Below are 25,389 nucleotides of genomic sequence, written 5' to 3'. Positions count from 1 at the left end.
GTGCACTTTCCTTTGGCAAAACTGAAACAAGTAGGGCACAACCACATGCATACGCATAACGTAGCCTTGCCATAAAATGACTCACGTAATCGCTCCTCTCAGGTTCTGAATGATAACCATGATATAACCAACAATCCATATGATTTCGAAAAATGTTTACCTACCCATCTAAGTTCCACATGTCATTTAATTGATATGATTGCTCCTCTTGCCAGTAATTTATGACAGCTGCCGCCTTGCATGATACAGATTTTAAGAGCAACTTGACATAAGACAACATAAGGAATAACTAATACATTTGTGGCAACAATCCACAAAGCCAGAGAAATTGCATAAAACAGTGTAATATAAGTTTTTAAGTAGAACAATGCTCACAAGAGAGCAAGAGCCTCCCTGCGGTAGGTGAGATCCATGAAGTAAGGATGCTTGGTATTTAACCTGCTCAGCGGCCCTGAGACTGGAAGGTTGTGAGTTCAAACCCCCGGTTGAGTCATTTCATAGACAATAAACATGGGACCCATTGCCTCCATTCCAAGGGTTGGAATTGGAGGTTAAAACACCAAAATTATTCCCAAGCGCGGCCACCACTGCTGCTCACTGCTCTCTTCACTTCCCACGGGCTGGAACAAAGGGATGGGTCAAATGCAAAGGGTAATTTCATCACACGTAGTGTGTGTGTGACTATCGTTGGGACTTTAACTTTTTACTTTATGACTTTTATAAATATTACAGGCATTTACGTCTTTATAAGCCCTCCACACAGCTTTGACACCCATGTATAAACACTTTCCTTTCTCTCAATAAAACTCGGAAAACCTAAGTAATTGTGTGAATTGTGAAGTGAAGTGAATTATATTTATATAGCGCTTTTTCTCTAGTGGCTCAAAGCGCTTTACATAGTGAAACCCAATATCTAAGTTACATTCAAACCAGTGTGGGTGGCACTGGGAGCAGGTGGGTAAAGTGTCTTGCCCAAGGACACAACGGCAGTGTCTAGGATGGCGGAAGCGGGAATCGAACCTGCAACCCTCAAGTTGCTGGCACGGACACTCTACCAACTGAGCTAAACCGCCCCAACATTAAACTATATTTTTACATTGTATGGGTACTCAAATCTCAATGATCAATCAATCAAAGTTTATTTTTAAAGCCCTTAATCACAAGTGTCTCAAAGGGCTGCACGCTGCACAAGCCACAACGACATCCTCGGCTCAGATCCCACATCAGGGCTTGAAAAAAACTCAACCGAATGGAATACACTGAGAAACCTTGGAGGGGACCCCCCCCCCCCCCCCATCCCTTGGACAACCGGTGCAATGGACGTCAAGTGGATCTAGTTAATAGTGAGAGAGTCAAGTCCATTGGGAGGGCAGCAGGGTATCTTTGAAGAGCTAGCAGATCATCTGTGGTCACCTAATAACCTCTTCACGCAGGAGAGGATGGCAGAGCAGAAAAGAGACGGCAGATCAACTGGTCTAAAAAGGGGGTCAACTTAAAGGCTAGCGTATACAAATGAGTTTTAAGATTGGACTTGAATGCTTCTACTGAGGTAGCATCTTTAACTGTTACCGGTAGGGCATTCCAGAGTACTGGAACCCGAATTGAAAAAGCTATATAGCCCGCAGACTTTTTTTGGGCTCTGGGAATCACTAATAAGCCAGAGTTCTTTGAACGCAGATTTCTTGCTGGGACATATGGTACAATACAATCAGCACGATAGGATGGAGTTAGTATTTAGTATTTCATTCGTAAGTAGTAATACCTTAAATACCAATACTCACCTGTCCCTAGTTGGAGGTACAGGTAAATACAGTGGGTCCTCGGTTTATAAACGAATTGCATTCCTAGATGTTCCAAGAAGTCGAGTTTTAGTGTAGGTCAGATCTTATTGCTAAAATACGCATAAATAAACTCTAAACTCACTTACACTGGACACAAAATCACGACTAAATACAAGAATAATTCAATGGAACCGTGATAAGATAACACCAAATGTGAGCTGTGGAACACTGTCTCTCAGAGTCACATCACAGTAGTCGTGTCGGCTGTACTCCCTGTGACCCTTGTTGATGTCTTCCAGGTGTTTTTTTTTACCCTCTTAAAATTCTGTCCCAGGCAAGTCAGGAAGCATAATCTCCTCTTCTTCTCTCAGGTCTTGTAACAGCACCGAATCAATGACCACTCTAGCTGCCATCAACATTAAAACTATCTTTAACGACGATCACAGTCGATATTCCCCCCCAAAAAAAAAAAAAAAAAAAAATAGAACATTGGTGGCCGTTTATCTTCTCTGAGCTTTATATGTTGTTCATTTTCACTTTCATGGCAAAGGGCTGCACAGGAGACCTAATGAAGTCCGTAACGTTAACTAAAAAGTGACATTACTGCAATCTCTCTGTGATCTATTGGACTCCAGCTGGCTGCCTTACCTTACACTCCGCCGCACGCCCTACAACTAGTTCAAATCAATCAATCAATCAATCAATCATAATGTATTTATATAGCCCTTAATCACAAGTGTCTCAAAGCGCCACACAAGCCACAACAAGTTCAAGAGCGGGTGCACTGTATTGGATTACTGAGAGAGATGAGATAGGCACCAGCGCCCCCTGCAACCCCAAAGGGAATAAGCGGTAGGAAATGGATGGATGGATGGATTATTTAAAGATATTATAGTTTTTACTCAAAAATTCCTGCGATATATAAACAAATGTCATGGCCACAGTACTAAACAGCCACAACTCCTGATGAAGACCACTGAATTAGGCCTTTGCTTTGGAAAATGGTAATTTTTTTTAGATTGCATTGGACTTTTTGAGGATCAGATACCTAGATTCTGCATTTGGAAACCAGTTCCCTCTCGAGTGGATACACTTTTATTGTCGGAGCTAACTTTTCCTCTAAAGGTGTCGACTATTCGACAATCAGCCTTGCAGTTGAATCGTTGCACATTGAGCATCTCCTCTATCTGGGGGAAGGTGGTGATTGAGTGCCCCCCATAGACAGCAAGTTTCTCAGGAATGTGTGAAGATGGGAGACGCAATGTCGGCAGGGACATGCCACGGACAAAAGGTAGCCTGTCATCGGACATAGTGTCAAGCATACCGTGCGACCGTGCACTTCAGGAATTCTATTCTCATTATAATTTTGATTTCAGCATTGAAAGGTACTTACTAATCCAACAGGAACAGAGCCAAGGCAACCTTGGTCTAAAATCCCTCCTCGTCTTTGAGCTCACGCCAGCGAGTATAAGCCGGGCCAATGTTGATCCTTGACTGTCCTTCCCTTTTTTTTTTTCCTCCTTGGACAAAACTTTTCGTTTTTTGTTGTTGTTTTGCAGCTACTGCCATGTTAGCAGTATTTGCACATAGGTTTCCGCATTGACTTTTTAACGAACAGGGAACGGGGGGTTGACTTATGCCGTACAACAAGTCATCACATTTGTAGTTTTTTGTGTGGCAAGGGTTCCTGCCACCCTTCCCAAAGTTGCTTAGTGCCAGTGAGAGCGATACAGACTTCCTCAAGCCATGATTCAAGAAGTTTTAAGTCTATGTATCATCCCAAATGTCATGCAAACATTTTATGAAGGTTAAAAAGTTACTTAGTGCTGCTTTAAATTATTTAATTGGATAACGTTAAATTGATATACCTTGGTTGTGAGTTATGAACACCGTCCTAGAACCAATTACGCTTTTAAGTTGAGATACTACTGTACTTGGCATCTGGCAGCAAGTCTGTGAGCAGAAACTGATGAAGCCTGCTCAGTTTAGTAGGAAAACCTTTTCTGTGACAATCTGAGCAGTTAAGACAATTAGGATTTATGCTGCTCCTGTAATTTATAAACATCAATATAGTGTGATATAAAACAACGTCTTAAAAATGTAGTTATAAATCGGGCGCGGTAAAAAAGGCATTAAAGAGGAGCAGGAAAATAAGATAATGACAAAACATCTCACCGCTGCCTAAACTTTTTCTGGCTCTTTTTTAATTTTCCTGAAGGCATTGTGTGTGCAAGTCCTTTCATCTCTCTTTAATTATTGCTTATGTTTTGGGTCCAATAGCAGATTGTCTGTTGTTTTTTCAGTTACGCTTTTAATCCTCTCTCACATGCTCATGCTCACATAATTCATTTTTACGGCACATCATTTTCTGTGTTCACTCTTTATTTAATTGGAAAATGCATAATGAAAGCAATTATCGTTGCTCACCATGTGTCATGTGTGAGAACTCATCACAGTCCGTTTATTGACATGTGGAAAGTAGAAAGTCGTACAATAGTTATCTGACTTTCCCAAGAATGCAATTTATGCTTCTGGAGGTTTATTATGAATTAATTTATTTCATAAGCAGGAATAAATACTGCATTTACTTTTAGTGTTTTACGTAGTTAGTGCTAATAATTTGTCAAGAGTAGGAAGAAGCAACCACATTCGGTTTCAATGTCTCAGAAATCGGTAACATTTAACTTTGAGATTTGTTATTCAAATGTTAAGTGCAATACAAATAAAATCTATTATTATAACTTCCTGTATGGTCACACTGAAGAACCACTGTGTTATTATGAAAGGAAAAACAATGTGCTTGGACTTCTTGAACTGGTTCATATGTTTGGACTTTGCTTCTTGGGAAGTTAGCAACTACCCGCTCGTGGACCTGTGGTGTTGATTGTGATATTTACTGATTGACAATGCTTTTGCTGGAGTGGACCAATGCTGTAACATTTACCAGTGACCAGTTTAATAAACACTTGTCAAAACTTACAGAACACTAAACCTTTGACTGTTCAGCAATAGAACGCGGCTCGTCTCAACAAATCATTGGTCATTAATTGTCAGATTCCGTGTGACTGTTTTGTTGTTCCTTCATATAGTAATACTGGAAAGTTTCCAATTCCATATCTTCTTATTCAGCAGTTATTTATATTGCACTGTTGCTGTTGTTGTTGATTGTAGATGAATGTGTTTAATCTTGTTTAATGTTTTTTTTGTATTGTTCCAGTTCTTGACGACAAGTACTTTGGACTCTTTTAGTCCTTTATTTAACTTAAATTGATACATGTCCAGTTGACCAAGGGTGTCCAAACTTTAGGCATCAAAGCAAATTAGATTCATACATGTTAAAACTACTGATTAATAATGAGCACAATTTTTAGAATATGCTGAGGGTGTAGCAGTTGCTTTAAGGACATAATTCACCACACCTGTTTATCAATCAATCAATCAATGTTTGCTTATATAGCCCTAAATCACTAGTGTCTCAAAGGGCTGCACAAACCACAACACAAACCACTACGACATCCTCTGTAGGCCCACATAAGGGCAAGGAAAACTCACACCCAGTGGGACGTCGGTGATAATGATGACTATGAGAACCTTGGAGAGGACGAAAGCAATGGATGTTGAGCGGGTCTAACATGATACTGTGAACGTTCAATCCATAATGGATCCAACACAGCTGCGAGAGTCCAGTCCAAAGCGGATCCAACACAGCAGCGAGAGTCCCGTTCACAGCGGAGCCAGCGGGAAAACATCCCAAGCGAAGGCGGATCAGCAGCGCAGAGATGTCCCCAGCCGATACACAGGCGAGCGGTCCATCCTGGGTCCCGACTCTGGACAGCCAGTACGTCATCCATGGCCACCGGATCGGACCGGACCCCCTCCGCAAGGGAGAGTGGGACATAGAAGAAAAAGAAAAGAAACGGCAGATCAACTGGTCTAAAAAGGGAGTCTATTTAAAGGCTACAGTGTACAAATGAGTTTTAAGGTGAGACTTAAATGCTTCTACTGAGGTGGCATCTCGAACTGTTACCGGGAGGGCATTCCAGTGTACTGGAGCCCGAAATGAAAACGCTCTATAGCCCGCTGACCTTTTTTGGGCTTTGGGAATCACTAATAAGCTGGAGTCCTTTGATCGCAGATTTCTTGCCGGGACTTATTGTACAATACAATCGGCAAGATAGAATGGAGCTAGACCGTGTAGTATTTTATACGTAAGTAGTAAAAGTTTAAAGTCACATCTTAAGTGCACAGGAAGCCAGTGCAGGTGAGCCAGTACAGGCGTAATGTGATCAAACTTTCTTGTTCTTGTCAAAAGTCTAGCAGCCGCATTTTGTACCAACTGTAATCTTTTAATGCTAGACATGGGGAGACCCGAAAATAATACGTTACAGTAGTCGAGGCGAGACGTAACAAACGCATGGATAATGATCTCAGCGTCTTTAGTGGACAGAATGGAGCAAATTTTAGCGATATTATGGAGATGAAAGAAGGCTGTTTTAGTAACGCTTTTAATGTGTGCCTCAAAGGAGAGAGTTGGGTCGAAGATAATACTCAGATTATTTACCGAGTCGCCTTGTTTAATTGTTTGGTTGTCAAATGTTAAAGTTGTATTATTAAATAGAGGTCGTTGTCTAGCAGGACCGATAATCAGCATTTCCGTTTTTTTGGCGTTGAGTTGCAAAAAGTTAGCGGACATCCATTGTTTAATTTCATTAAGACACGCCTCCAGCTGACTACAATCCGGCGTGTTGGTCAGCTTTAGGGGCATGTAGAGTTGGGTGTCATCAGCATAACAGTGAAAGCTAATACCGTATTTGCGTATGATGTCACCTAGCGGCAGCATGTATATGCTGAAGAGTGCAGGGCCAAGGACCGAACCCTGGGGAACTCCACACGTTACCTTAACGTAGTCCGAGGTCACATTGTTATGGGAGACGCACTGCATCCTATCAGTAAGATAATAGTTAAACCAAGACAGGGCTAAGTCTGACATACCAACTCGTGTTTTGATACGTTCTAATAAAATATTATTATCGACGGTATCGAAAGCAGCGCTAAGATCGAGGAGCAGCAACATAGATGACGCATCAGAATCCATCGTTAGCAATAGATCATTAGTCATTTTTGCGAGGGCTGTCTCCGTAGAGTGATTTGTCCTAAAACCGGATTGAAAGGTTTCACATAGGTTGTTAGACGCTAAGTGTTCATTTAGCTGCTCCGCAACAATTTTTTCAAGGATTTTTGAAATAAAGGGAAGGTGAGACACCGGTCGGTAGTTTACCATGAGGTCAGGATTGAAGTTAGGTCTTTTAAGGAGAGGATGAATAACCGCTTTTTTGAATGCTAGGGGAACAGTGCCAGAGGAAAGTGATAAGTTTATAATATTTAGCACTGATGGACCTTATAAAACAAAGAGCTCCTTGATAAGTTTCCCAGGAAGTGGGTCAAGTAAACATGTTTGTCTTATTATAGTTACACGTTGTAACAATTCCTCTAAGGGTAATTTCCTCAAAACGAGAGAAACTATTTTGGAGGGCAGTATCCGCCGTATATACAATCGTATCAGTGTTAATAGAACCCCGTTGTAGCTGGGGCGCATTGCCTTTTATCTCCTTTCTAATGACTTAATTTTTCTTATTAAAGAATTGCATAAAGTCATCAGCTGAGTGGGTGGAGCTACTGGAAGGGGTCCCTTGTTGGGTTAGCGATGCTACTGTACTAAACAAAAATTTAGGATTTTATTACGGTGGATGAGATTTGAGTAATATTTAGTTTTAGCTAAGGTACGCATTTGTTTATAAGTTATTAAACTATCACTCCATGCTTGATGGTGCACCTCAAGTTTAGTCGTGCGCCATTTGCGTTCCAGCTTTCTACATAATTTCTGAGCTCTAGTTTCTTCTGTAAACCGCGGGGTATGCTTTTTTGGAGCCTTTTTTAACTTTAGCGGTGCTATGTTATCAATGGTTTCGCGCAGGGCCTTGTTAAAGTTGTTAGTGAGGTTATCAATAGAGCCTACATACTTTGGGAATGGTGCCATTACCGAGGACAGTAGGTCAGCAAGAGTTGTCGTTGTGGTAGCATTAATGTTGCGGCTGCTAAAGGAGTTATTATTATTATTAGTTTGACGAACATGCGTCTGAACCTCGAATTTTACAAGGTAATGATCGGACAATACTTTAGTATACGGGAGTATCGTAACTTTGGAAACAGCGATACCCCTGACAAGCACTAGGTCTATCGTATTACCGTTGCGATGCGTGGGTTCATTTATTATTTGTGTAAGACCACAGCTATCAATTATAGTCTGGAGCGCTACGCACCGTGGGTCCGATGGGGTATTCATATGGATATTAAAGTCCCCCATTATAATTATATTACCGGCGTGCGTCACTAGATCAGCAACGAACTCTGAGAATTCATTGATAAAGTCCGAATAGGGCCCTGGGGGGCGGTAGATAACAGCCAGGTATAGAGGCAGCGGTGTGACAGACCTCATAGTAAGCACCTCAAATGATTTATATTTATTATTTATGTTAGGACTAAGGTTAAAGTTTTCGTTGTATATTAGTGCGACTTCGGCTTCAGGATGGAGGGAAGTGGTGTTCTGTGGGGATTAGCCTTCTGCTTTGTTTTTAGCCCCGCTCGGCATCCGCGTTTCCGATCACACCGCTGGCGTCTGCTCCGTAGACGGCCCCCGCTGCTACTATACTCCCCTGCTTCACAGGCCGCTGGATGTAGCCGCCGAAGTATTCCCATGCTAGTTAGCAAGTCTAGCGAGCACGCGGCTATCAGTCCAAAACGGCCCGAATGGGTCCACATCTAGAAGTGTCTAGCGGTCGTAAGTGATCACGGAGTGACCACAAAGTGAGCCACCCATGAAGAAAAAAAAACAACATGGACCAAATTGGCAACAAACATAAATAAATAAGAAAAACTTAACATTCACACATCAGGAATCTGACATTAATGGGATGCTGGCAGCAAATATCCTTTGAATGTAAGCAAGTAAAAACAAAACATGAGAACAGTACTAGTTATTCAAAAAATACAAAATAAAATTCCAAAGTCTTGAATCGAACTTAATCCATTTATCCAGGGTCGAGTGATGAAACGGAGGAGAGAAATGGATGCGAGAAGTGTGCATACTAAGAGATAAAATTGGGAGGTAAAGTTAGGTCCAATTCTCAAGTTCAAAATGTTGTAGGTCATAGATTGTCTTTAAATGGGGTGAAAATGAAGGCAAAAAAATATAACCAAAAATAAAGATCCGATGATGAACTTTGTCAAGAAGTGTTCACCTCTCATGTAAACAACTTGATTTTCAGCTTCTGTATCTTTGTGTTCAGTTTGTGCCCATCCAGGTTTATTAGGATCAGCTGGAAAAACTCAAATGTGTACTTGAGGTTGTCTAGAACGCTTAGATCAAGGGCATAAATGAGCCCCAAACATCATTATGATCCCCATGATGACGGTGTCCACGTTGCTTAGGACATTGATGCCTTCGATAACAACTCCCAGATCCTCTGGCTGCCTATCGCCATCTCCATGGATGATGTTTATCCCCATGACTGTGAGGGCAAAGTCCTTTTCTGCATCCTCAGTGGCAGAGGCCTGAACAACGACACAAAAACAGAACACTTGTGTTAGGTCAAATGCTAGCAGAAAATGAGTTAGCTTTTTTTTTTTAAGTCCTTGTCAAATCAATCATTTATGTATCACGAGTTAAACGTGATTGGAAAGTTAACCATATATACATATATAAAATAATAATAATAATATAATGTTTGAAAATGGCCCGTAAATAACTTCAGCAAGCAGCCATGAACATAATGCAATTGCTGCAACACGATCCTTTAGGCAACCACATCCCGATAGAGATGGACCTGTGGGACAGAAATAGCTGTTTTACTCCAGAGAGCCTCTGCCCGTTCGCCCCTACCAGCTTAGTAGACTCTGACTCTGTCTTTTCTTGCACCTACCAGTGATTTCAAACAAAAATCTAAAATTCAAAGAGCCCCATTGTTTACAAAATGCCAGTTATTAAAAAAGTTGTAGTGTGTTGAGCTCAAGGGACCACAATATATGTAAATAATTATGGGTAACACTATTTCATGCTACCGAGTAACAAAAACTATTAACTTACCAGATATTCATTGAACAAAGTGTCTGGATCTTCTTTGAGATAGACAAGGCTTCTCAGGATGCACTCCCTCCTGATGTCAATGTTGTCACACTAAAGCAGGGGTGAAAAATCAAAACAGAATTTAGCTAAATATTGGTGCAACAGTGGAACAGGGAGGGGGGGCAAGTTGACGAGACTGTGTAAAGAAAATTAGATAACCAATACAGCTTCTGAAGATTAGAGCATAGCATCTTTGACACATTTCTGAGTAGGGCACACAACAATAAAGTAAGTATCAATATGAATATATATAAATACATATACACACATACATACATACATATAACCACACATCAATATGAATATATATAAATACATATACACACATACATACATACATACATATAACCACACATCAATATCAATATATATAAATACATATACACACATACATACATACATATAACAACACACATATATACATAGATAGATAGATAGATAGATGGATAGTACTTTATTGATTCCTTCAGGAAAATTAAAATTCCAGCAGCAGTGTACAGAGTTGAGATCAATTTAAATAAAAGTAAAAAGTAAATAGTAATAGTAATAGTACATATAGATATACGCACACATACACACAAACACATATATGTATACAAATATATATATATTGGGACTGCAACTAACGATTAATTTGATAATCGATTAATCTGTGGATTATTACTTCGATTAATCGATTAATAATCGGATAAAAGAGACAAACTACATTTCCAATACTTTATTTAAAAAAAACAGCATACTGGCACCATGTCCTTTCAACTTGCCAAATAAAACAAGGCAAGTGTTACAAAAATGTTTTTGTTTTTTTATAAAGTGCACCATTGTCCTGCACAATAGCAATCAATTTGCTTAGGAGAATTTCAAACCTGGGTACTACCTATTCCAACCATTCTGCAATGTTGGATGCTGAATGTCTTTCCTCTAGTGGCATGGTGGTAAGGGAGATTGACTTCATATTCCATTCGTCTCCAATGTAGTGGCATGTATTGCCAAGGTAGGCTACATTTGTCCAAACATCAGTAGTGAGAGCAATTTAACTCTGGGTGGGATTTATGTTGGTCTACACTGCATTAAATGTCTGCTAATACTTCCTCTCCATTAGTTTTGGTAAAATGAGAGAGAAAGAAGTCCTTGATTACATTTGTCATTAGGGCCCCGAATCACAGCCTAATAAGACCCAGGACAGCTGAGTGCTTAACACTGTTGACCATCAAGCAAGGGGAACTGGGTTCAAATCTCAGTAAGGACTCAGTGTTTCTTTTTTAGTAGTGAGACAGGTGCTCAATTAAATATGTCATTGGGGCCCGAAATCTTCCTCTAAGAAAACTAAGGATAGCTGAGTGGTTACAGTAGCTAGCTCACAATCAAAGAGTGCAAGGATCCCTGCCAAGTTCACTGGTAACTATGAAAACTCCAGCAGCAAGAGTAAATGTTTTATATTATAGCTCACTGAGACAGGTTCGCGATTAAATATGTCATTGGGGCCCGAAATATTGTCTAAAGAAGACCAGGGATAGCTGAATGGTTAAAGCTCCTAACTCCCAATCAAAGGGCACTGGGTTCAAATCCCAGGCAAGTTGTTCGGTAACAAGGAAAGCTATTGTTTTGTATCATAGTTTACTGAGACAGGTTATCAATTGAATATGTCATTGGGGCCCGAAAACTATCCATAAGAAGACCAAGAATAGCTGAATGGTTAAACAGCTAGCTCCCAATCTAAGGGTCTTGGGTTCAATCCCAGTCAGGTCAATCGGCTTGCCAAGCCAAAGAGAGGGAACGCCGGAAAATGTGGGGGTGCGTCACCTCTCCCACACAAAGTAAAGCTAAGTGGTAGCTGGTCAATTAACTTATAGTTAAAAAGGTAAGTATGGGTAATAATAATAACAAATAGTCTATAGTCCAAAAGTCTAAGGGTAATTTCGGGGGTTAGCTCCTCCTGTGTGCTGAGGCTAAAGTTGGTAAGTGTACCATCGGTAATTCCTGGCTGGGATGGGTGGGAAGCTATTGATCGACTTTCAAATCGATCAATAGCTGCTGAAACGTGACATTTCTAAGATGAATTTTGTAAATGTCTTGCCTGTCAATTGTGACGGAGCACGTCTGTCACTAATTACCAGTAGTGTGTTCACACACACCCGCAAAAATAGGCACTCACATATACACTCAACGCTCATCTCCCAGCTCGTCTTCCCCGTCGTCTAGTTCAATAGTATTAAAAAAGAAACATGTTCCCCGTCTCTTCCACTTTAATAATACACTGAAGGCCTCACACTTGGGAGTACCTTATTCACTCTTTCACACTCAATCATGCTCATGCACATTTATTACCGTATTTTCCAAACTATAGAGCGCACCGGTATATAAGCCAAAACCACAACATTTTAGACTGAAAAAATATGTTTCCATGTATTAGCCACACTGGACTATAAGCCCCAGATATACATACGTTGTGAACTCATTTCCACAAAAAAATATTTTTTAAAACTTTATTTACTTTTTGTAATTGTTTCCAAACGGTGTCTGTTACACGGCAGTAAAACGGCTGATAAAACAAAACAGAAGTGCGAAAGCTGGCTCTCCAATTAGCTAAACAGACTTGATAATTTCACAGTGACGTTTTGGATATACTGAGGAATTTGTGAAACTGAAACAATAAAAAAGTAATGTCATTGTAAGTTAATACTGACACACTCGTAGATGTGTTAGCATATGAGCTAATGCTAATAATGCCAGCTTCATTATATCGCGATAGCACAAACACATATGATTGAAAACACTCCTACAGACATCACACATGGAACTGTTTTGTAACTATGAATTGTTTTAGTTAAATTGTTAAACTTACACACGTTGCTTTGTGTAATGAATGAAGAATCCTTTTGAGCAGGAACGCTATGGACGGTTTTTCTTTCGGTTCAAGGCAAATCAGGAACTACAGTTTCAACTCACAGCACATGCAGTGAACAAACTTGCCCAAAAGATGGTGCCATAGCACAAACAATAACACACTATTTCAAGCTTATGCTCAGGAGGGTTTAATGAAAACCATTTAACACAAAACATTATGGCAAATAGCGGTAACAAAATCAATAAATCAGCCCCACAGTTTTATAAGCCGCAAGGTTCAAAGTGTAGGAAAAAAGTAGTGTCTTATATTCCGGAACTTACAGTACTTGTCCGTCCGAGGTCTCCTCAACCAAACTGCACAATTACTTTTTCCGGTGGTGCTAATCACATGACCCTCAAAATATGTAAGGCTTTGAGATACACCAAATAGCCTATTATTGTTTGTATGTTGTTTATTATTCATGTGTTGGTTATCATTACACCATTAGGTTTGTTTAAATATTGATGCCCAGTGGGAAGGTATTGAGGTTTATAAGAGGATGTATTTCAGGTCTGTAGACCGTTTTACCACGGGTTGCAATGCAGATACAATAGGAAGGGGAGTCATATGGCCCTGGCACACGAAACGTGACTAACCACTTCAGCCGCAGAGTGGCCCTTTCTATCATTTTCAGCAGATTGCATTGCACACAAGATCTACCCACGAATTCGATCATACAGTTGAAATCCCTTCCCTACTGTAACCTCGTCTGTGGCTTTTTAATTTTTGACTCCAAAGTGAGTTTATCTTGAACTCTATTGCTGACTCATTCTGTAATACGATGTAAATCTATTTTCGACGTTTTCTTTTTTGGGCTGTTTTTGCACTTCGGCCATTGGAACCAATAAATACCAAGCTGAATACGCAATATGACTTTGCCTGAGCTGACTAGAGCCTCACCACATCCATTTTCTTCCAATTCTCTCCATCCGTTGACCAATTTGTCTCTGGGCAAAAACATTCAAAGGTGAAACATTTTTTTTTTTAATCAAAGTACTCTACAGTCATGCAACAAGTAATTGGTGCATGTTATCAATCATAGTCGATGAGGGTTTTTTCTAATGACAATGATCCCTTCCTTTGACAGCATGATTGAAGCACCTGTGTCTTCTTGGCTTTAAGATAAAAACATGTATTTTTCTTTCCTACTGTTTAAGAGTTAAATGGGGCCTACCCTCCCTATGGCTATGCTGAGCTTCCCCTGGACACTCTGCCATTAGACCCTGACCTCCATGAGACCTACATGCCTGAGATGAGCCACGACCCAAGGCAGGCCTACCCCGAACCACTCTAACAGGTGACTACAGGTGCATCCTTGGCTGTGTTCCGATCATGGCTTAAGTGCTGTTGAAATAGAACTCGAAAGTGCACAAACAAATGTAGCAAACTTCTAAGTTGAATACTTTGTTGGCTTACCCTCCAGTTTTGGACTCAGTGTGCTAAGTTATCAAAACAAAACATTGACATTGTAGCTTAGTGTTAAGGGTGACAAAGGAGATTAGTGCAAAATGTAATAATACATTTGGATAGGATTGTCCCCGATGCCGGTACCAAAATGTATTTCAATACTTTTCCAAATAAAGTGGACCATTAATGTAATTATTGGCTTTATTTTAACATACAATCTTATGATACATTAAACATACATTTTATATTGCAATCAAATAATTGTGTTGTAAAATAAGATGAACAAACTAGACCATGTCTCTTTTAGGCTCCTAAGGCTGCTGAAGTAAGCAGTAACATATTGTATTATTTTGTCAAAATTATGAGGAAGAAGCAGTAGAAATTGGATGGAATATTTATCGACTTGTCCATTTACTGTTAACGGCCGCTTATTTTTTGTGTTAACGTGTTCTCTCTACACTTCTATTCAAATGTAATAATCGCTTACTCTTCTGTTGTTTGGATACTTTACATTAGTTTTAGGTGATATTATACATTTTGTACCGCGAAGTTCCAGGGTCATACATCGGTCATTATCAAAGTTCGCCTGTGTCCAGTTGTCATATTTCAAGAGTTTAAAACAATAAAAAATGACAAACGATTTGGGGTAATAAAAATTGTTGATATAATCATTGTAGTATTCACTATATACGGGTCTTGTACTTGGTATATTTACAGTCTATATTTGTTTGGATCCACCTTTGACATTTGTTTACATTCAGGGGTACTAGCTTGCTGTTAGCGGCTATTGTTTCCTCCTACGGTGTGTAGTGAAGCATGTTTAGCTATTCCTCGTCCTGCAGGGATGATACTTGTAAGAAACTTCTTTTATTTGTTGCCAAAGAGGCGAGGATTAGTGATTTAGAAGTAGCTAAAACACTGCCGACTGCGAATAGACGTTAGCCGCTAGCTCGCTATGTTTTAAAGCACCTCTTGCTGAGCGGCGCTTCAGTGTTCATAGCTTCACCTTCATCGTTAGTTTTTAAAGGCAAAATACGTCCATTCGAGGTACAATAAGACAGGCGGACTGTGGACACTGCTTGTCCGTAGGGTGGGACCAAAAGCATTTGTGCTCTGTCGGGTGTAGGGTTGTACGGTATACCGGTATTAAATAGTACTGCGATACTAATGAATCATATTCGGTACAATACTTCCTCTCAAAAGTACCAGTCCGCCATCCACCCCTGACCCCCCCACCCCGCGCGCTCCCATGATCATCACATTCACTGTAATGATACCAAGTACAGGAGCGTATCTAGTCGATACTACCATGATTACGTTGATATTTTTTAGCATTACAACATCTTTCGTTTTTTTAAAATGTATATTATGTTTATAACCTTAGGAAATCGGCCCTAGTCTGTGAATACGAGTGTGAATTTTGTCTGTCTATCTGTGTTGGTCCTGCGATGAAGAGACGACTTGTCCAGGGTGTACACCGCCTTCCACTCAAATGCAGCTGAGATAGGCTCCAGCACCCCCCGCCACCCCAAAAGGGACAAGCGGTAGAAAAATAGATGGATGGATGGACTTAGGAAATACGTCCCTGGACACATGAGGACTTTGAATATGACCAATTTATGATGCTGTAACGACTTGGTATCGATTGATACCCAAACTTGTGGTATCATCCAAAACTAAAGTAAAGTATCAAACAACAGAAGAATAAACTATTAAATTTTAACAGAAGTGTAGATAAAACATGTTAAAGGAGAGAGTAAGCAGATATTTACAGTAAATGAACATGTAGATTAATAATTAATCAGATTTTATACTGCTACTATTATTAAGGAGAACCGGGGTCTCTATGTACTTTTACCCAGAAGCCTTTTCTTTTTCCCAAAATAAATGTTCTTGTTCTGGCGCCAAATTACCACACGTGAGAGGAAAGAAGCTGATGCCTTTGCCAACCGGTACTGTACCACGGCGCAACTTTGTGCTCATCTTGGCACAGCTTTGTTTGTCTATTTAGCTCAGATAGGATCAACTCATAACACAAAAGCATCCTGTTGGTATGCCTTGTAAAGACATCAGTGTATAAACTACTCCACAATCCCTACAGTCCTCATTATATGTGTTGAGATACAAGAAAACATCAGTTCTGAGTTATAGGAACCAGAAGAAACCAATCACTGACCATTATTGTCAGTACCATTGCTGTTACTGATCCGTCAATTCAAAAGTGAAAATTTTTCTGTGTAACTTTCATCTAAAGTCGATATATTAGTACACAGTGGATTTCATTCAACTTTCCTTAATTCACTATTGACCCGTAATACATCATCTATTCAAAGTGTTGTATTGGTTCCAAATCAATACTACAGTAGGGTAATGAGATAGTTTTTTTTAGTTATCTGACCTGTCTCCACTCAAGATGATCCTGCTAGCATAACTATGGACTGGACTCTCACACTACTATGCTAGGTCCACTATGGACTGGGCTCTCACACTATTATGCTAGATCCACTATGGACTGGACTCTCACAATATTATGCTAGTTCCACTCGACGTCCATTGCACCAGTCACTCAGGGGGGTCCCCACATCTGCGGTCCCCTCCAAGGTTTCCCACTGTCATCCCATTGGGTTGAGTTTTTTCCTGCACTGATGTGGGATCTGAGCCGAGGATGTCGTTGTAGCTTGTGCAGCCCTTTGAGACACTCGAGATTTAGGGCTATATAAGTAAACTTTGATTGATTCATTTTCTGTTTTTTATCACATGTCGAAGACTTTCAATCAATCAATGTTTATTTATATAGCCCCAAATCACAAATGTCTCAAAGGACTGCACAAATCATTACGACTACAACATCCTCGGAAGAACCCACAAAAGGGCGGCAAAAATCCATAGGATTTGAATGCTAGTCAAAAGTAATTTTTGTTTTTTGTTTACATATTTACTCAACTCAATTTACTCAAGTGTATGGAATAAAAATGACTGCAATTAATTTTTAAATCAAATTTTGGATTTTTGCAGCAAATTACCTGCTTGCATAGTTTAAAAAAAAAAAAAAAAAAAAAAGAGACCCAACTATGTGATGATTGGGCTCCACCCATTTGTTTACATTCAGGAGCGCCAGCTTGCTGTTCGCAGTTAGCTATCGTATCCTCATGCAGTGTGTAGTGAAGCATGTTTAGGTATTCCTCCACCTGCAGGGATGATTCTTGTGAGAAACTTACTTTATTTGTTGCCACAAAGGTGAGGATTAGTGATTCAGAAGTAGCTAAACCACTGTGGAGGGACGTTAGCCGCTAGCTAGCTTCAGTGTTTATAGCGTCACCTTTATTGTGGGTTTACTCACATGTTACCAGCACCTTGAAAATGTAAAATATCCACTATTTCTAAAAAAATAAAAAAGTTGTGGAGGTGATAATTTGAGGTTGGGTAACTACAGTCTTGAATAGTTCAATAATTCATGGTAATATTAATTTTAATACAATAAACAAAGTTTATTTTTACAGCGCCTACTTAGCTAAAATGGGAGAGAAAAAATTGCAGGACTTGAGTTGATAGGGTTTACACATTTTCTACGTTATAAATAGCAACCCCAAAATGTTTTATTGCTTGAATGTGGTTTAATGGCAGTTGAAAAGGGACAAGCAGTAAAAAAATGGATGGATGGAACTCATTTGCACTTATCAAATGCTCATGGTTTTCTGGCACCATCTAGTGGTTAAGGGACACAATAACACCAAAACAATGTTCTATTGTTTTTAAAAATAGGACAGTAGGCAAGAACGCTATTAATTCGTTTTTTTTTTTAATGGAAAAAGCATAGTAATATACCAGGATTACAGTCTGTTTAAAATAATGTCAATGACTAAAATAGTTCTTAAGAGAATGTGTTTAAACTTTGTTTGCATCCTATTCTAATAATGGTGCAATCAAAAACAATATGCAATTTTATGAAAAACAATAAGTAAAAAAACATTTTTTTGAGCATTGACAATCAAACTGAACAATTATATCACATAAGGAACACATGTAATATCCCTTTTGGACTCTAAGGTTGCGCAAAAACACAAAATCATTCAATGATCTTGAAAGAGTAACAAGTATTGATATCAGTATAGTTTACGTATATATATATATACATACACACACACACACGCACACACACAATCTTGTATTCCTCACCATTTTGAGACCTCTGAAAGATGGCTACATCTTTAGAACCACCCTTTCTAGACATATAAATATTTGTATTTACAACATTAATAATATATACATACTATGGATATATGAAAAAGGTAAGCTTTTAGTTTTTTTGTTGCTGACTTTGTGGTTTTTAATCTTCATATTTACTTCAAGTTATTACAGTATGCCTCTATATACATATTTATATTATTTTTCAAATTAATTTTGGCGAAAGAGTGCACATTTAAATTTCTTACACACACTTGTTTTTATATATGTTGGCCAGAGGGGGAGCACTTCAAATGTTTAGACTCACTTGTTATTTCATATGTTGACCAGAGGTGGAGCACGTTTAAAACAGACACAGTCAAATTAGAAAAAGCCCTCCTTTTCGGGACCACCCTAATTTTGATAGATTTCACCACCAAGGGTGCAAATGAGACATTCTCTATTAGATGCAATGGTTTTCCATATTGGGACCATGATTTTGGTCCTAACTTGTTCACTGGTCCTTGTATGGACGGTACTTTTCCTTGTTGATGTCTCAAGGGTAGAAATACGAGAGCAGGCAAGCACGCACACACTCACTTTCTCATTCAATGAGTTTTCTTTATTTTCATGACTATTTACATTGTAGATTGTCACTGAAGTGAAAATAGCTGAAGACATGTTTTATATTCTAGTTTCTTCAATAAAGCAACCCATTGCTCTGAATACTGCTTTACACACTCTTGGCATTCTTTTAATGAGCTTCAAGATGTCGTCACCTGAAAGGGTTTTCACTTCACAGGTGTCTTGGTTTTGATGCCTTCAGTGACAATCTACAGTGTAAATAGTCATGAAAATAAAGAAAACACATTGAAATGAGAAGGTGTGTATACAATTTTGGCCTGTACTGTATATACACACTTGGTATTGGCTTGATACCAAAATCAGCAGTATCACACCCATCTGTTCATATTCAAGGCCATTACTGTAGTTCAGATGTTAGACTTGATTGGAATTACCAAGTGATCATATTCAGCAATCTCTGGAGGTTTTCACAAGTTTAATATTTTGTTTTATTCCTTGCAGGAACACAACATGGTATCCAATCGATGATCAATTGAACAAATCACAAAAAGAAAGGACTGGAAGTAATCATGAAGGAAGAAAGCAACTGAAGGTCTTAATGACTAGGAAAATAAAGACTTTTCAACCTTTTCCAAGGCGAAAAATATCCCGTTTGGCAATCAAGAACTTTCAGAAGACAGATTTTTTGACAGAAGTGTATTGTTGGTGTACATAACACAACTCTTACTTTACTATGTCGTCTTACAGTGGGGTGAAAGTGTACGTGGGGAAGTTTGGCAATGTTACATGGGTAACTTTTTAAAGAATCGTCGGCAAGATTATATTTCATTAACAGTTCGGGCCAATGCGACACAATAAGAAGGTGCATCTAGCGAAAAGATTTTTAGCCTGGATTTTCCAAAAGAAGTGGCAGAAGTAAGAGGTTCCTTGGATTAACAGAGCTCTAATTGTGTTTAACTATTGTCTAGAAAAATATTTTTGTTTACTTAACATCCAGCTAACAAATTTAGGTTACTGACCTGTGGATGTAATGTTACATGGACTAACATTATTGTTGGTCTCATTTGCGACCAAACACTATTCGTGTATCCCTGCTGTCTTCTAGATGTGTCCCCTGTGTATTACCTGTGCACACGTCCCAGGGTGTCCATATGTGGTTCTTGCATGGTAGTGTGATGTGTCGACATTGACAAATTGTTCACTTTTGCATTCTGACAAACACGCGGACATGCGTTCGCAATATGTTGACCGATTTAAAAAAAAAAAAAACGAACAAAAGACATTCAAACATTCTTCGGCCATGAAGAAAAAAAGTCTACCGTATTTCTCGAACCATATGGCGCACCGGAATAAAAAAGGGGCGCTGCCGATGAGCGGGTCTGTTGATTATGAGTTGCATTAAAAGGGGTGATATTATGATTTTTTTTCATAATTTAAAACACTTCCTTGTGGTCTACATAACATGTAATGGTGGTTCTTTGGTAAAAATGTTGCATAGATTATGTTAAGGACCATCTTTTTGACCCTATCAGGATGTGCCGTTTTGTGGGCAGTCTTAATTACGTGGCTCCAGTTCGACTGCGTCATCTTTGTTGCATCGGTAGTTTTTAGCGCCTCCATAGCGAGTCTACTGACAGATATGTTAGAACTGTAAACTTCTCTGTATTAGAAACGACAACAGCCACAACAAGAGGATAGAGGAAAAAGAAAGAAGGAGCTTATTGACTAAGGCGCGGACATGCATACGTTTTCATGACTTATGCAGATCCCAAATACACATCAGCAGGTACCAGAAGGTAAGAAAAGTTGGTTTTGCATAATATTGCGAAACAAAACGCAACTTAATGTTAAAGTTAAAGTACCACTGATAGTCACACACACACACACACACACACACACACACACACTAAGTGTGGTGAAGTTATCCTCTGCATTTGACCCATCCCCTTGTTCCACCCCCTGGGAGGTGAGGGGAGCAGTGAGCAGCAGCGGTGGCCGCGCTCGGGAATCATTTCGGTGATTTAACCCCCACCCGTGATGCTGAGTGCCAAGCAGGGAGGCAATGAGTCCCATTTTTTATAGTGTTTGGTATGTCTTGGCCAGGGTTTGAACTAATGACCTACTGATCTCAGGGCGGACACTCTAATCTTTGTTGCATCGGTAGTTTTTAGCGCCTCCATTGCGAGTCTAATGACAGATATAAGTTAGAACTGTATTACAAATAGCAACAGCTACAACAAGAGGATAGAGAAAAAGAAGGGACTTTTTGACAAGGGTGCGGACGTGCACACTTTTTCATGACTTATGCAGATCCCAAATACACATCAGCAGGTACAAATAGGTAAGAAAAGTCGGTTCTGCATATTATTGCGAAAGAAAACACCACTTAATTTCACATAATAGGTGCCATTTTGGAGTCCTTTTACGCACACCATAATAATACCTGTACGTTTAAGCACAGTACGTCTGACTATGGTAGCCGTAATGCATTGCATTCCATCAAGCGGACTGGCTTCGCAGTTTAACAATGTCGTACTAAAACATTGACATATTTTTGAGCGTTGTTTGTAATGTTGTATATTCTCAATGAAACATTGTGGTCATCATCAGGTGTTGCTTGCCTACCAGTACTTGCTAGCGTTTACTTAACAGGCATCACCCTGCAGTCCACACCTATCTCTTACATGTGACTGCCATTTACTGGTCACACTTATCATTACACCATGTACCAAATAAATTTGCTTGGAGGTCAGTAAGCACAACCAGAATAAATACGTAAATTAGGTTATAAGGCGCACTGTCGATTTGAGAGAAAAAGATGATTTTAGATGCGTTTTATAGTCCGAAAAATACGGTAGTCAGATATCCAGAAACATATTCATTAAATCCCCTGGGGAATTATTGACTACAAAGTCTGCCACACTTTTTTAAACAGCTTTCATGAATTTACAACAGTAGCAAGATTGTACTTAACAACATTTTGTAAATAAAATTATGACTTTGTATTAGGGCAGTGCCGATGATTAAAAAAAAAAAAAAGATCCCGTTCTGGAAACTGAGTTATGGTGGGATTTAAGCTCTAACAGAAAGTGACTGGAGGGCACCGTGTCATGAAGATGCAGGTCTGTTGGGTGGTTGATGGTTGACTGATGGGGACAAAACAACTTACTTCAAGATCAACAATGGTTGTTGTAACGTGGCTATTTTTGGTTGCAAAATGCAGTGGATCTTGTGTAAGTCGACGAACTCATTAGGTGCGCTTAAATCGACACGGACGCACGCACAAGTTGGATTGCTTTTGTCGACCAAATTGTCATTTCTACAAAATACCAGTCTAATGTCAACGTGTTGTGGCATGTTAAACGTCATTTTAGCTTATGTCAAAAATCTATAAAAACAAAAGGAGGAGGTTGGGAACGGCAATAGGAAAGGAACTACTACTTACACTATATTGCCAAAAGTATTTGGCCACCCATCCAAATGATGAGAATCAGGTATCCTAATCACTTGGCCCGGCCACAGGTGTATAAAATCAAGCACTTAGGCATGGAAACTGTTTCTACAAACATTTGTGAAAGAATGGGCCGCTCTCAGGAGCTGAGTGATTTCCAGTGTGGAACTGTCATTGGATGTCACCTGTGCAACAAATCCAGTCGTGAAATTTCCTCGCTCCTAAATATTCCAAATTCAACGGTCAGCTTTATTATAAGAAAATGAAAGACTTTGGGAAAAACAGCAACTCGGCCACAAAGAGGTAGGCTACGTAAACTGACAGAGAGGGGTCAGCGCATGCTGAAGCACATAGCGCAAATAGTTTGGTGGAGGAGGAATTATGGAGTGTTTTTTTTTTTTCAGGAGTTGGGCTTGGCCCCTTAGTTCCAGTGAAAGGAACGTTTATGCTCCAGGATACCAAAACATTTTGGACAATTCCATGCTCCCAACCTAGTGGGAACAGTTTGGAGCGGGCCCCTCCCTCTTCCAACATGACTGTGCACCAGTGCACAAAGCAAGGTCCATAAAGACATAGATGACAGAGTTTGGTGTGAATGAACTTGACTGGCCTGCACAGAGTCCTGACTTGAACCCAATAGAACACCTTTGGGATGAATTAGAACGGTGACTGAGACGGGCCTTCTTGACAAACATCAGCGTGTGACCACACCAATGCGCTTTCGCGAGAATGATCCAATAGACACACTCCGCAACCTTGTGGACAGCCTTCCCAGAAGATTCGAAGCTGTAATAGCTACAAAAGATGGACCGACATCATATTGAACCCTATGGGTTAGGAATGGGATGCCACTTCAAGTTCATATGTGAGTTAAGGCAGTTGGCCAAATACCTTTGGCAATATAGTGTATTTTAAGGCTTTGTCTTAAATAGTCTTTACTTCTTTAATTTCTTTACATTCCTGCCATTCTTTCACTCCCCAATCCATGACAAATATATTAAAACCATGTCAACAAATTGCATCGGTTTCTGGTCTATGGCAAAGTCACAGGTACAGTAAATGTGAAAGCAATGAAACTTTCAGACTGTGCCTACAACTCCTTATGTCGACGTGAGTAAGCAAGTCCGAAGGATGTTGACTTAAACGGGTTCCAGTGCACCACCAAAGGGCAGTAGAAACCTTCAAAATAAGAAGCACAACCACACTTAACTGCAATTGCTCTGAGCTTTTATCACAGTTGTTGTAAACCTTAATCCAAACTGTATTAAATCTCTTATTTTCAAATAATTTCAATTGTTTGTGCAAGTCCTTGGGTAACATTTGTGTTGGCTTTCCACAGGTATGAAGTACACTTACACAACAAAATGTGTTTTACACATTTAAAAAAAGGAATATTTTCGAGTAAACAAATCTCAACACAGTGTGAAATGCAGAAGTTATTTTAAATATATGCTATTAAAATAAAGATTACTCATCTGTTTTTGACGTAGTTACGATACGGAAGGAGAAAAACAGTGTTTGATTCAGGTTTCTTGGTTGGTTTGTCTAGACACATTTTATTTAATGGAACCTACGGTTTTATTTGTGGCGTTTATACCGCCCCAAGGGGGTTTGTTGCAATAAAACATATTGAATAGCCAGTTTCTAGAGATGGGATTTATGTCTCTTTGAAGGGGGCCGGATCTTGAGGAGCCATTCTGTCAAAAAGCTTGTTATCATAGTTTTTTAATTTACAGTTTTTTAAACTGTTTTTTTATTACCAAGAAAAAATCTAATGTATAAGATATGTAGTAATATGCAAATATATTTCATTGAATTTTACAGTTAGTCACAGTTGACAATCATACTTTGCTCATGCAGACCCTTCATACATCCACACATCCACTCATACACACTCACATGCACGCTTGAGGAGAGAGCTGCACCTGGGCTTTAACAACTCGAGGTTTACAGTATGGACATTATTAGAAAAATATATTGTATATATCCATCCATCCTGCACTGGCTCGGGATCAGCAGATGATCTGGACCATATCAAAATGGATGAGTATTGCTTGGCATCAAGGATCCTCAGTAAGAGATCACAAGATCACCTTCCGGTGAAGAAGAAAGTCGCATTTTAGTGGCTTGATCAGATGCAAAAAAAATAAATATAAAAATAAAAAAATCACACAAAACAAAAAAAAAATAAAAACACAAGTAAACCGTGACAAAACCATATCAAAAGTGACACAAAAAAGCAATAGTAGTGTGAGAACAATACAAAAAATAATAAAAAAGGAATAAAACTACAAAAAAATAAATGGTAAATGGGTTATACTTGTATAGCGCTTTTCTACCTTCAAGGTACATAAAGCACTTTGACACTATTTCCACATTCACCCATTCACACACTGATGGCGGGAGCTGCCATGCAAGGCCTTAACCACGACCCATCAGGAGCAAGAGTGAAGTGTCTTGCTCAAGGACACAATGGACGTGACAAGGTTGGTAGGAGGTGGGGGTTGAACCAGGAACCGTAAGGCACCTGGCACGGCCACTCTCCCAACAACGCCACGCCAAGATACGACAATCTTTTTAAATGTCTCTAAGTTATGATACGATATATGTCAGTAAAGGCTTCCAGGTTAGTTCCCATTTATTCATATCTGTAGAGTTTATAAATCTTATTTTTTCAAGAGTGATTACATTCACAACTTCATTTACCCAGTTCCTGAAGTTGGGTGCAGATGGGGTTTTCCACTCTATGTGTAACTGAAGACCCCCCAAACAAATTTATATCCCTATCAGGGTCAAGCTTTCTCTGATATACCCCCGTGTAAAAGAAAAAGATGCTGGATCAAAATGGTTGAATAGTCGGACATTCCCAAAAAGAATGAGAAAGTGATCCTTCAGCTGATTTACATTTATCACAAAGTGGAGATGTATCGGT

At 39.4% G+C, this 25,389-nt stretch overlaps 1 protein-coding gene across 3 annotated transcripts in view; it reads left to right on the top strand.

Annotated features, from left to right (window-relative positions):
- The window catches only part of LOC133541214 (junction plakoglobin-like), a 252,078-nt gene extending 230,067 nt beyond the window's left edge, over positions 1 to 22,011 (top strand). For all 3 annotated transcript variants that reach the window (XM_061884428.1, XM_061884426.1, XM_061884427.1), the window contains exons 16-17: positions 14,008 to 14,147; positions 19,508 to 22,011. In XM_061884428.1, the coding sequence (XP_061740412.1) occupies positions 14,008 to 14,144 (137 nt within the window). In that variant the 3' untranslated portion in view covers positions 14,145 to 14,147; positions 19,508 to 22,011. The remainder of the gene's footprint in view (positions 1 to 14,007; positions 14,148 to 19,507) is intronic.
- Positions 22,012 to 25,389: the final 3,378 nt, after the last annotated feature.

The sequence above is a fragment of the Nerophis ophidion genome, linkage group LG23, assembly GCF_033978795.1.
Source record: "Nerophis ophidion isolate RoL-2023_Sa linkage group LG23, RoL_Noph_v1.0, whole genome shotgun sequence".
Lineage (NCBI taxonomy): Eukaryota > Metazoa > Chordata > Actinopteri > Syngnathiformes > Syngnathidae > Nerophis > Nerophis ophidion.
The sequence above is the reverse complement of the archived record's forward strand: the minus strand, read 5'-3'. Positions and strand labels throughout refer to the sequence as shown.